The sequence below is a fragment of the Echinococcus granulosus genome (assembly GCF_000524195.1).
Source record: "Echinococcus granulosus chromosome Unknown EG_S00003, whole genome shotgun sequence".
In the NCBI taxonomy this organism is placed as follows: domain Eukaryota; kingdom Metazoa; phylum Platyhelminthes; class Cestoda; order Cyclophyllidea; family Taeniidae; genus Echinococcus; species Echinococcus granulosus.
Window position 1 is genome coordinate 812,943 of NW_020170383.1, and position 13,519 is coordinate 826,461.

Below are 13,519 nucleotides of genomic sequence, written 5' to 3' on the forward strand. Positions count from 1 at the left end.
CAGCACATTTCCTAAGCTAATGAAACTATTTTAAATGAATGTTTAGCTTCTGATTTGCATCTGAAGGCGCTAAATAGCATGTGAACATGGGAAAAACCCTATTCGTACGAAATGTTTAGTGAATCGCCATCATAGACTCCAAATGGTTGAACCCCTGCCACCAAAGTGACGCCCGAATTATAGGAGACTCCAAAAGGTGACTTCGTCAAAAGCAAAATCAGTGTATTAACAACCAACATCATAGTACATGAGAAATTAAGTGTCCAAGCAAGTATACAATACATACCTATTTGAATGTACCTTTCAGGTGACAGACCGTCAGATTACATAAACTTCGCGGCTAGGGGAACGTCGTTGGTTTCCAGAGATGAGACGAGCAATAGCCCCATAGAGTCATAATAAATTATGACCCATACCTAGGATGTCCATCTTTAGCCAATCTTCCTGATCCATGGATCAGAAACCGGAGGCAGAGGCGAAAAACAGCGACAAAATTGGAGTTGGAAGAATTTAATGTTTCAGAAAATTTATTGACATTAAGCACACTTACAAGCAACACATAACGCATTTAATTTTGTGTAAGTTCTATCTCTCGCCACCAAATTGATATCGCATAAATGTCAATATGTTGAGAAATATAATTACACGTTTGTAAAAATACTGCGATTACAAATTCCTAAAATCAATACGTTCCATGGCTATTCGCGGTGTAGCTTTGTTTTGCACGCCAAAACAATAGCAAGTGGTGTTTTGTTTCATGATCACATTGAGTATTCTAGATGACTATTTAAATTTATCAACTCCGTCTTTTGCTTACCTGACCTTCAGTGTTATAAATCGCGCCATATATAGTTGAATTATCGTATGCCCGCTTTTACTTCGATGCGCTTGGCGTAACAGAATTTCCAACTGGTGTATCCTGCCTAAGTCTCACCTGGCACGTAAGCAGAAATATTTTGCCTTATTTTGTGAATGAAATTGGTATGTAAGTGCCCAAAAATATCGTAAAATATAATTTTGCTGAAAGTTTTTTATTTTCAGGTTTTACTTTATCAAATATCTGTAGATTTGGACATTAGCAGTCGTACTTCTTTGCCGTCACCTCACAGAATCGAAAACCTATTTTACACGATTCTGTTTGTAACTAGTTGTTCTTTTCATCTATGCCTTATCTGAAATTTGATGTTACTTGAACCTTTAGTTGTTCTACTTTATTCTGAAACGAGCAACATTTGGTCTTGTTTTGAATCTTCAGATTTCGATGAATCAGTCGTATTTTCAGAATTTTCAAAGCTCTGCCTCTACCAGCAATTATACTGATGCATCCAATTCTCAATCACAAAGCAGTAGCCTGTACTCCCCTAATTTCCCGAATAATGCAGCTATGACTCAAATTCAGCAGTCCAGTTACATGCGCCCAAACACTTTGGTTTCATTAAGCCCTAATGCTCCCTCTTCGAATTCAACGTATCCTGGGTTGTCCCGAGTCGCTAAAAGCGATTCTTCGCGTTTGGCTTTGGAGTATATTGGAGCAATGCCTCCAAGTCAAAATCAACATCTCCAAGCTGCAGCTGAAAATTCTCGGTCGACGACTTCAAATGCAAGTGCTTCTGCCGAACACGGATCACATCGTCATCAGGCTAACTATCCCTACCCAAATTCCATGGCCAACACTAATACGACTATACAGATTGCTGATAGCAGTCCAACTACAAGTTCCATAAGAGCCACTTACACACCGTGTCATGTTTGCGGTGACAAAGCCAGCGGGTATCATTATGGTGTTATTTCATGCGAAGGATGCAAGGTATGTTAGCCTCCTACATTACATCATTACAGTTAAGGGATGGAATACATAATAGTAGCCTTTGATTCTTGATGGTCACGTAGATGTTCGCTTATATTGAGAACGGGCATGGTTTCACATCATTTTATGTTGTATTTTAAGCTGGATGAAATGTCTTTCACCTTGAACATTCAAAAATCCTACTCTCTAAGATAATTCTAAATAAAACAGGCTTTGTTCGGTATCGAAGTCCGCTTTTCTATAACTTATGAATTGTCTTTCAGAACATTTGTAAAATTAAAATCCGAAATATGCTAGACTTAAGCGCGTGAAATTGCATTTTGAAAATAGTGTTGATAACGCAATGTATTGAATCGTAAGGTTGGTTCATTCCGTCTCAACTACAATCGCTGCACCTGAAACCGGCTTTCATAAATCCATCCATGTATTGTATGATGCGCCTACTGCTTTTACCCTCGGTCGTGGTTATGCTGATTATATTCCCTACTATTTGTACATTGAGCTCATTCGTTTGTTCTTTGAACTTGATTATTATTAATGATATCGAATCGGTGAAATTATTTTCGTTTGTAAGTCTCTGGTTTGCCTTTCAGGCCACCAAAAGCAATGATTGATAACTCACCGGTTCCCACCGGTGTGGTAGTGGTCTGTGTTATGGTTATTATCCATCTTAACGAAGTATTCATAGAAATATGCGTTGTGGACCTAAATATGATTGTATATGTTCTGCGAGGAATTTCTCACATTTGATGTTGAAGTTATTTCACGCACCTCTAACCCTCCCGCATTCTGACATTTCTGCAAGTCGTTGTCCGTTGGGACCTCTGCAAGGTTTTTAGTCACGATGCAATTTACTCCTGCGGCCGTAAAACCCCCAAATCTATGTCAATATTATAAGAATTTCCCTTCCCGTAGGTCTTCTTAGCATTCATGACACGCCCCAGCGCACTCAAAAGACACGCTTCAGCACTGATTGTCATTTCGCTGTGATGGCACATCAATACACTCAATATCGATCGCTTCATGTCAGTGATTGCTGGATGCACTCTTAGCTGCTGAATCGACGGCTTTTTGTGGTTGAAGCTGTTACTAATTCGCATCATATTACTTGCTTTCTAAATCACTTACGAAGATTTGGGTGGACAAAGCATTGAGCTTCATTAGTATCCAACAGCACTTCAACATGCATTGAATTCTCCGACGGAATTTCGAGTTACAAATGAAGGCCTCTAACATGCCATAACCACTTTGTTAAGAGACTGTGCAGTTGGCAACTTGATTTAGCTTCAGCTCCCATGAAGTTGTTATCGTTAGAATTGTTAATTTAACGCAAGGTGAATTCCAGTGAGTTGTCATTCGACTTTGCATCTATAATTTTCGACTGCATTGTCTCCCATAGATTACAATGGATTTCATGTTCTGGTGCAAAATACTTCACTTTCCGTACTAATTTGTACATATGCAAGATTTTTTTTTGTTGTGCTGGCTGTTTGACGTGTTGGAGTAATTAGAAAATAGGTATCCAGTTTAATCGTGATGTTTGTTAATAAGAGACTACGAGACTGTCGATCTACCCAATTGACACCGTTCAAATCCATGCGTCATGTGCGGCTGTGACAACTAATTGACACAGATTAGTCCATTGTGACAGCCTTGGTCGGTTGCTTGTGCAACTTCTATTTTCTCATCATCCTTTTTACGACTGAGATGGTACATGATGTGGAAGCAGATATTGTGAATGTGAGAAAGGAGTGAAATGTAACGTGTAGAATTGCTGAATCAAGCAGTTTTAACTCTTCGGCCACTGCTGAACTCAGCATTGCCTTAATGTCAAAAGCATAAATGTTGTGGTAAATTCATTCGGATTCACCAAACTATTTGCATTTTATCAACCCATTTAGTACTTGCAACTTTTTTATACAATTTTTCTGCATTACGTATTCAGGAGTGTAGTTTTTATTGTTCCGTTACATATTTATCAATCCTAGAAATGCTTATTCGTTCTGCTCCAGTTGCTTGCATTACCCTTTCAAAACTCAATCTAGTGTCTAGGGGAGATTTTGTATGAAGATTTTTTTTGTATCATTTTTTACCTGCAGCATATGACAAAGGATAAGTTGATGATTTGTCATGCATTTTAGGTTGGGAGTAGTGAATACGCCTAGCTCCCTCCTTGTGTAATTGATCACCCTGATACTAGGCGTGGATGGGGCTTGAAATTTGCTTTGTCTTCCGTAGGGATTCTTCCGTCGAAGTATTCAGAAGCAGATCGAGTACAAATGTCTCCGAGAGGGAAAATGCACGGTGGTCCGTTTGAACCGCAATCGCTGTCAGTACTGCCGCTTCCGTAAGTGCATAGCCGTAGGAATGTCGAAGGACAGCGTGCGTTACGGTCGTATGCCGCGTCGCTCTAGTAGCCCCGACTCAGGTTCCATTAGGACACCGTCAGTGAATAGTCCATCACAAATGCAACAAAAAACGCCCACACACTCCTCACCCTCCTCCTCCGCCTGCGCTGCCGCCGCCCCCGCCTCCGTAGTCCCTCCTGCTGCCACTGCTGTCACAGAAACACCCACCTACCGGCAACCCAAAGATGCCAGTGAGGTTGCACTCTACAACATCGTCGTTACCGTCGCGAAGGCACACTTTAACCACTGTCCGTACACTGAGCAGCGTGTTAAGGCGCTTAAGACGATGAAAATTACTTTGGTAAGTCGTTTCTGGTGCATGTAGCGCACTTGTATTGGGCCGTGCCTAGGTAGTCCCAAGAGTCACCCTTGTCTGATGGCTCCCAGTATCATTCATCTTATTACCAATTTCTTCGTCTCCACGCTGCTCTTTAAATACCTTAGCATAGTGGAATTGTTAGTAATAACCCTTCAAAAAGGCGCCAAGTTATTATTCAAAGTGAATTAGTTAGAAAGTACACAACGCCACTTAACCTGTTTGGTCATTGCTTTAGCTAAAATGGTTATTTGTACCAAACCTACTAGACTACATCCACATTTGGATACTGGTTAAATCGCCATTTGTGGTGGAGTGGAGTGCTGCATTGTTTTGGGATTGATGTGTTTATTTGTTTACTCAGGTGCAATCTGCTTACCCGAATGCTTGTCGTAAACATTTGCCAACTCCTGTTCACATAGTTTGTGTCATTCCATCATCTGTCGGATTGCTATAGTTCTGGTTCGAAATTACAGTTAGATTGATTGGCCAGCTCTATTTATCTCAGTCATTTGATCCAGCTGGCGGTATCTCAGGTTCCCCCACTTTATAAGATGCGGACTGAGCACTTGGGCGATCAATTTAACAGTAGTATGACCCAACAATAAGCCTGGAGTACTCATACAGTAGAACTTTCTAAGTGTTTTTCAATATGCATACGCTGTGTTATATTCCGCCCGTCTGTCTTTATCAAGAGCTTATTAATGCATGAACACAAATGAATGCTATTACAAACGGGAATGTTCTAAAGCTTTATACACTGAGGTCAACCATTCACCTTTCTCATGATTGTGCGCACTGTGCCTACGACGGTACTGGCTAAGATTGAATAGAACAGGTGCGCATCTGATTGAGGGTCTCACCATCGTCTCCCTTTCATCCGTCCTTACGTTTAATAGCCGGCAGCAGATCACTATCTACTTATGCAAAACTCCGTGCTCTACCGCCATATTTTGGTAGCAGACACTTTTGATGGTATTCAGTTAGCTTGAAAATGGGATTGATCTTCTCTAGGAATGCTGTGTGATTGACCCGATGATGTGACTATAGGACTTAACTCTACTATCATGCATCCCACACACATGTATTATGCAAACATTGCAATTCTTGCCGAGTATGCATAGCAGTCCCACCGTGTTCAATGGCATAATATAAACCTGCATCGTGATTTCATTCATATTGCCAAGACCATTATTAAATCCGAGCTTCCTGAAGGCACGTAAGAAACCGCCGCTGTCGAAGCGATAAAAACGCTGACGCATTTAGCCAGTGTGCGGTTTATGGCTGTACCACCCCTCTCTACTCCTCCATCCTTCTCCTCCCTCTCATCCACCCAGCACCTTGTGGTTACCTCCCCTAATTCGCAACCCAACTGGAGCTCGTACGCATAATCGTAGAAAAGTCTTAACGGGGTACTTCGTTGTTCGTTTATTACGAAGCTGATTTTGAGTTAAACCATCCGTTTAAATCATGATTTACCTGAAGTCTGTCTTCTCGTTACGAGCAAAATACATGCTGTCCCGTAACATTTAGCTATAGATAAGCATTTATTTGTAAAATTTATGAATAATCGTCTATCATATTTTGTCATACATTGAGCTTGGAATGATAGTAATCTCATATTAAGTTGCCGACTGAGGTGTTCTGATGAGGCGATGGTTTTGCAGCGAACTACTTGCTTCAAAATGTGTCGCAATAACCAATTTAGCGGGTCAAAGTGATCCATTTCGAACAGTTATTATCAGAAGGAGGGTTTCGCGAGATTTCAATATTGTTCACTCACAATGAGTAAGCTACCAAGCATGCCCATACAAATCGCCTATTCGCAGAATTTCCTTGGTGTGGATCCTATATGGGCAAGCACGCTCGTACGTGCATGCAGCTAAGGTCATCGACTTGTGGACGAACATTTCATTTGCTGAGACGTGCCTACGCACGCACGTCGCGCGCTCTCCCAAAGCAGCGTTGGTACTGCGGCTGGGTGCGCACGTGCATCCCTAAGGTCATCTGCGCCCTCTCTATGGCTTCCTCTCTCTCTCTCTTCTGCACGCATGCGTCTTCTCTCTCATCTGCCTGTGTGCGGATGAGCGTGTGCGTGCGCGCGCGCTCGTGGGTGTGGGGCTGTGGCCCGTGTTTTTGGCCTATTGCTGAGAAAATCGATGACGTAATGGACATGTGTTCGTACCCGGCCGCTGCCACCGCCACATCACATCAAACATCCTCGGTTAATAACTCACTCCACAATTCTGTAGCGAAACTAAACTTCGATGTATTAACCAAGGCGACCCTCTACCCAGGCATTGTTTCTTTAACTAATTATGCCAGTTTTATGGTCTCTATTAGTGGTATGTCGAAACTTAATGCATTTTTTTGTCTCTCGAACCCAAATACTATGGTGGTGACAGGTTTAGACGTTATCTGACGTCCCATTCGAGCATATATCAATGATTCTCAGTGCGTTGATTAATTGTGCCATAAAAAGGAATCTGCGGTTCCCTTTATATCTGATCAGTGGCTAATTTTCGTGTCAGTGTGTCAACCACAAAACTGGTGTACTTTGTTGGTTTTACGGTCGTGTTTTTTCAAACCTGCTAAAGTTAACGCCGGGTGACCTTTGACCCGAAGTCTGTGTGCATGCGTCAAAATAGTAATAATCCGTGTTGTGATGGTAATTATGCCACTGTCCTTTTATATACACACGAAATCAGTTTGGTGACTAAGGGGGCACAGACAGATTGTTCATTTTCGGTTGAGTCCAAATCCAACATGATCGTAAGTAGCTTGTCATGGTAACCGAAGCGTTGAAATCCGATTCTATTTTGTTCTACCTCTAATGGAAACACCAATAAGATTTATGGAAGGTGAATATTATCTTCTTCTTAAATGAACTTTTATATTCGGTTGGCTATAACCACCAACTCCAGTTGACCTTGCTATGTGTGACCCTAATGCTTCAGTAAAGGACATTTGCCCCGTTGAATAAGGAATTGTTTTTATCGTTACATTGATATGTCATATAAAGCAATTTCCCAGTAAATTTATAAATAAATTTGGCGGATTTCGGTACTGCACATTTCCCATCCAAGCCTCCATCAGTTGAACTTCAGATTGAGCCTACGTATTCCGGTGATTTATTTTCGTTTTAAGGATTTTGGAGCTCAAGGATCTTACTACGGTTTAATGGAACTAGTTGCACCTCCATTTCGCTGCATTAGGTAATGACGTTCAATTTTCGTGTTTTAGTGTAATCCATGTGTTCGTTTGCCAAATCTGCTGACGAACACACGACTGAGTCTAAGCCTTATAATTAAACCCTAAAATAGTGCACGCTTCTATTCTGATGCCGGCTTCGTACTTGTACAAATATACATTGCTATAGTTGAGTAATAACTCGGAGCTTTCTCCGTGAATTAAAGGATAGTACTACCGTTATAGTGCTCGGTAGACGGGTTATTAAATATGATGCATTGATTCACACATTCACCCCTACTATTGACTAGTTCATACCACCAAGTGTTAACTTTATTGTAAGTGGACATGCGGTGGTGTTTAAGCACAAGTCTAGAGCGTCTGTTCACTTTTCCGGATAATCTCTTCGGTGGAAAAGGACAAAAGTAGCACATAAATCATTAAATTACTCATTCTCCCCATGCATACTTCTAAAACACCCTTCTACGCGGGACATCCGGTGAAATTGTGAGAGTTCTACTTCAAACGCTGAAATACCCATTTGTATTACTCGCTCATGGGACAGCCAAATTAGTATCTTGTCGCGTCGATGGTAGGGCTTGGTTTTAGTTTTCTCGGCCCGAATCTCATTAGTCGTACCGGACGGTCAGAAGAACACCATCGCCGTTCTATGCTGATTCGTTAATTTTATGGTAAACAGCTAGTCTGATTTGTGGTTAGACTATTTGAGATGAATTACAACCAAGCACATTGGCATTGCCTGTTTCTTTCAAATATTTGCAAGTAAGTAAAGTCCACGCTATACACAGTTATTTATGGGTGCAAACATCCACCGGTGGTGATATTTTAAATTCGAATAACGGAGAACATTTTTTAGAAAGCGAACAGGCTGTAATGATTTAAACATGCTGTTTGAAATAGTCAATGGAATGGAGGAATCGCAGTAGAAAGTAAAGTTAAGTCGAGGAAACATTCCTCCGCATTTGCACTTTAACTCATGTACGATTCCGGCGTGTCAGGATACCACTACCCACTATTCCCCTCGCTCAGGTGAGCACACCTGACTAGGTCATTCAAGTGGGCTTTTAATGCGTGCCCATGACGTGAAAATTTCAACATACCACAGTGACCCCGAGACAGACGTCTGGCGTGTGTAGGTGTGCTGTCGTGCGTTGTAGTAAAACATTTATCTTTGACTCACTCAGTTAAATTATGCACACATGACCAGGATTCTTCAAGCACTTTTAAACGGTATTTAATGCAGTCGGTTTTCATGCAGAAAGCATTCAATTTATCTCCTAAAATATGTAACTAATCGTGGCGACTGCATTGTGGGACATCCTAATTTTGCCGCCAAAATCCTATTCTAAATTGAAAGTTGCGCTGAAAAACCCGCATATTGGGATGATTTGGGAGCTATTTAATTCATTTCACTCCGCTTAACTATTTTACTGATGGTGGTAGAGATGCGCGAAAGAGTTAGCAGGCGCACCCCATTTGTCGCAGTGCGCGTGCGCGCCGTGTCGACTTTCTTGTGTGCGCAAACCGTGTTCTCCGTGTTGATTGGCTGAGCGCGTTGGCGCGCCCGTCTGCTTTACGCTCTCACGTGGGGTAGGGATAGGAATACATCCACGCGAGAATTGCGAAGTGCCGATTGGTCCACACTTGCACAGCCGCGGTGCAACTTATTGTTGTGTAGATATGTGCCGGGCGCGGGGGTGTAGGCAGCAAATTTTCATTTGGCTACACACTTGAAACAACATCAGATTTATCCGCTGGGCTGGCAACGACCAAATGACTTGCCATAGATGCTCTTTTTGATACAACACACCTTTAATCACCGTTACTTTTAGTCCATCAATTCATAAATCTGATGGATAATTGATTTCTCCAAATCATCTCTTTTCAATCCTAGTTGGTAGCATGCAAGTGATGAAACTTCATATTCAAACCCAACTAAATAAGTAAGAAGTCGATTAAACTCCGCTAGTAAATTGGGATTAATTGGGCAGGAATATTTTATTTGTTGCGTCACTTAAGAATGATGCTGTGTTCTTCCACGTTGTCTAGTCAGGTAAGTTTAGCATTGGGCTGTCTTGGTGATAAATTCCCATAACTGTGGGTTTTACTACTTGGCAAATACTTTTAAACTAATGAATAGTCAAAATGATGAAATTCAATATTCCCAGATCATTCATTAAGCTGGGTAATGATGGTAACTCGCCAATTATTAACATGTTGCAACTCATCAAAGTAATCATCGCTGAATGTCCATAAAGGCTCAACATGCTTGCACAAGCTTCTGTGCGGTGTCTTTGCCGCGGTTTTGATGCGATGACAATGTCCTGTAACCAGCTTTGGAGCTGGTCCCCTGGTGACTGGCTGTGTTCTGTCGCTCCATTCCAACTACTCGCACACGCATTCACTGCCTGGATGTCTTATCATTATGTCATTTTTCGCGCAAATTTAAGCAAGGGCGAGGTGACGGAGTGGTGAGAGGAGGAACCTCATTCATTATATCCCAGCTGTTGTGTCCTCTGCCGAAGCAGCTGTTCGAGTCTCACTCCGATGGAGCGAAGGGGAGGCAGAAACACCCACAGCACTCATGAAAACAGCTTTCATTACCTACAAAGCCCATTTTGAGAGCCTTACGTTTTGATGATGTAATCAATCTGCCCCCTAATCAGGCGTTTCTTATTGTGCATGAAGCTATGCGCCACTGAGCTCCTTAACCATGTCCCATGATTTAGAATCATCTTGCAATTTTTTCCATGTAATTATGGAGTGGTATTTCTATCACATGCTCTCATGAAAACCACTTTTTTTGGCTGAAAAATGAGTATTAATTTTGATATTACGTTGTGAACATTTTAGGTGCAGGATTCCACTAAAATATCCTATTGTACACAAGAGAGAGACATTTTTCCTCTAAAATACTTTGTTTCCATTTCTTCAGTGTGCATATGTATTTATTCATTTGCTGGTCACAATTGAAGATTGTGTTTAATGAAGAAGCATTTGTGCAATGGTTTTGCTCATGGTTTCCAAAAGCAGGGTTAATGTGAGTATCAAATGTCTGGATCGCTTCGACAAAATTTCTTCTGTATACCAGACCCACTTCAAAGCACATATCCCCCCCACATGCGGTGGAAGGTGTTTGAAGCATTTTCACAACACGCATGGTGGATCAAAACATCTCTACCCCTCCTCATTTCAGTATACACGTAAAATCCGTATTCCCTTGCAGTGTTCATTAAAACCAAACTAGACTGTCAAGTTTGTGTCAGTCAACTAAAACAGGGCAGGCTGTGAAACTCATCAATTGGTAAGACATGGTGACTAGAATGTGCGATTCCAAAATTGTAACATTCATAATTCACACACGATTTAGAGCGTGGGAACTGTATGGCTGAGAGATTGAAAGCTATTTTTGCGCTGACCTGGGTCAGTCATCGCGCATTTGCTCCACTGTCTTTTACACTTATTTGTAGGATTAACACCCAAAAAGTTCCAGTGTATGGAGGAAGAACATTTGCTCTTATTGATGAACTGTTCTCTTCATAATTTTCTTATGCCAATTCTAAAAAGATGGGAAATATATTAAACGAACGTATTTTGATTGATTTTGTGGGTGTTCGACACTAAAACGAATGTTTTCCATCAAAGCTTCACTTATTAAAACACCACTTTTGATTTTATTTCTGAAGCTATCTTTTAGAGTACACAATGGTACGGTTATTTTGAAAAAAAGGATTTCCACTCCTCCCAGACTGTGCGCTTTTGATCTTCGTTCTAGTCGGTTTACACTAAATGAATTTTCTGTGTACAAATTAGTTCTATTAAGTGCGTGTTTTGAAAATGTAAACAACGACTCCGGTTTGAACATGTGTGTGCGCGTGTATGTGTGCATGCGTACTACGATGACCCCAAGCAGCGTGCGTGTGTGCGTGCTTTTAGAATGGCCAATCAGATTTATACATGCCATGCCTCTGATGGCTTTTACTTTCATGCCAATATACACTATCTACTATTACCAAAACATTTGAATAAAGTATATTTCTCCACTCTATGAGGTAATTTCAACTCCACTGAGACTGAAAATGCTTGGTCTCCTCTCGTAACCGTGATCCGGTTGACAACATACCAGATTTTGTTTTGAATTCAAAATATGCACAAAAAAACTGCTAAAACCACAGTGTAAGACTTTTTTGGACGTGACAAAGTTATTATGGTACAATAGTAGAATTGAATGGAAGTACTTAAATGACTATTTGCATAGGTGCCCAGGGAGGGTGGCTTCCCTCCTTTCAAGCTTGATGAAACTCGTCTGCGAATGCATGAGGCTCTCAGTCCAGCCATCGCTCTTCACATACAAAGTGTGGTTGAATTTGCTAAAGCCATTCCCAACTTCGTTTCACTCACCCAACCGGACCAACTGGCGTTGCTGAAAGCGGCCTTTCCAGAAGTGTGGGTTGTTCAAGCCGCACGTACGATTTCTTACCCGGAGCAGACCATCATGCTCTGCAATGGACATATTATCTGCAGGACGGAACTGGATTTTATCTACACGGTACGTTTACGAATATGTAAACGTTTCCGCTTGCTTTCGTCTCTTAACTCGGTTGACTTATTAAGGCGAAATTTGTCACAACCTGTTTTTGACCACATTTTATTCCTCAATGATCAAAAGGGTGTTTCATTGCTATGCGCAATTACACATCTCACTTTTTGCATAGAAACGCAGAGGTTTATCCTGGTTTTTGGTAACACGTATAATGGTTATGGTCACTAGCATCACGCAGTCCCCTGTGTTGAGCGACTTTTCCAGTTACCGTGGTAGACTTTGATGTTTTTATCCTCCGTGTCTGTGCATTAGGCCGTTATTTGCCTGAGATGGTCATCCGTGTGACCTATGAGAATATTTAGAAATATTCCAAAAGGAGTTACATTTTCCACACATACATTCAAAATGCTTTGTCCACGATCTTGCATTCGTTCTACATACCTCTTTCGTTTGTAAATTGCAGTATATCTACTCTTTATCATTCTAACTATGATATTAGGTATTTTTTCCTATGTGAAATACCTTTTCAGCAAATAACATTTCAAGTAATTGTTAAATATTTTTTATTTGCCCAGGTTACAGCTAATTAGAGGATCGCAATTTTCTATAAATCTTGTTCATAAAATGCCTGGTAGATTGAGAAAAAGGGGAAGTAAGGCGACAAAATAAAAGTCATGTTGTTTAAACTCTCCAACATCACTTTAATATTCCATCTATCTTTATGAGGTGTTCTGAGTGCATAGAAAATACACTACGATTAAGTACACATTTTTGCATTTTCCTTATTCAGCGATGATGTTCTGAAATACCGGTTTCCATATTGCAAGACCATGTGGGTCAAATAGTTTCAACGCGTTGTTCGTCTAGATCTCATGAAGAAATCGACCGTAGCAGTCCAAAGCTTTTAATGTTCAAAAATGGTGCCAATTGTTTTCACCGTGTTTTCCTTTTATCAGAGTGTATCCCACATGTGTGATGTGCGAGCTCAGGCGAAAAATAGTGGTGTTACACATGATGCTGGTGGCGAGCATTTTTACTAAAAATAATTTTTGATCATTCTTCCTACAAGCCTCAATTAACGTGTGCGATGTTCGAATTTGCCGCCGAATTTTGTGCACTGAATCTTAGTGACGTCGAAATTGGCCTTTTCAGTGCAATCCTTCTCACCAAACCGAGTAAGTTTCTGACATCTTTACCTTTAATAATGAACCTGAATATTAAGGGTGTAGCATTGC

At 41.0% G+C, this 13,519-nt stretch overlaps 1 protein-coding gene across 1 annotated transcript in view; it reads left to right on the forward strand. All coding sequences in view use genetic code 11, as the record gives it.

Annotated features, from left to right (window-relative positions):
* Nucleotides 1–1,384: 1,384 nt before the first annotated feature.
* The window catches only part of EGR_00780 (Ecdysone-induced protein 75B, isoforms C/D), a gene marked incomplete at both ends in the record, with an annotated part of 14,951 nt that continues 2,816 nt past the window's right edge, over nt 1,385–13,519 (forward strand). The window contains 4 exons of the mRNA XM_024490029.1: nt 1,385–1,807; nt 4,046–4,516; nt 12,000–12,290; nt 13,354–13,459. Of these exons, the coding sequence (XP_024355432.1) occupies nt 1,385–1,807; nt 4,046–4,516; nt 12,000–12,290; nt 13,354–13,459 (1,291 nt within the window). The remainder of the gene's footprint in view (nt 1,808–4,045; nt 4,517–11,999; nt 12,291–13,353; nt 13,460–13,519) is intronic.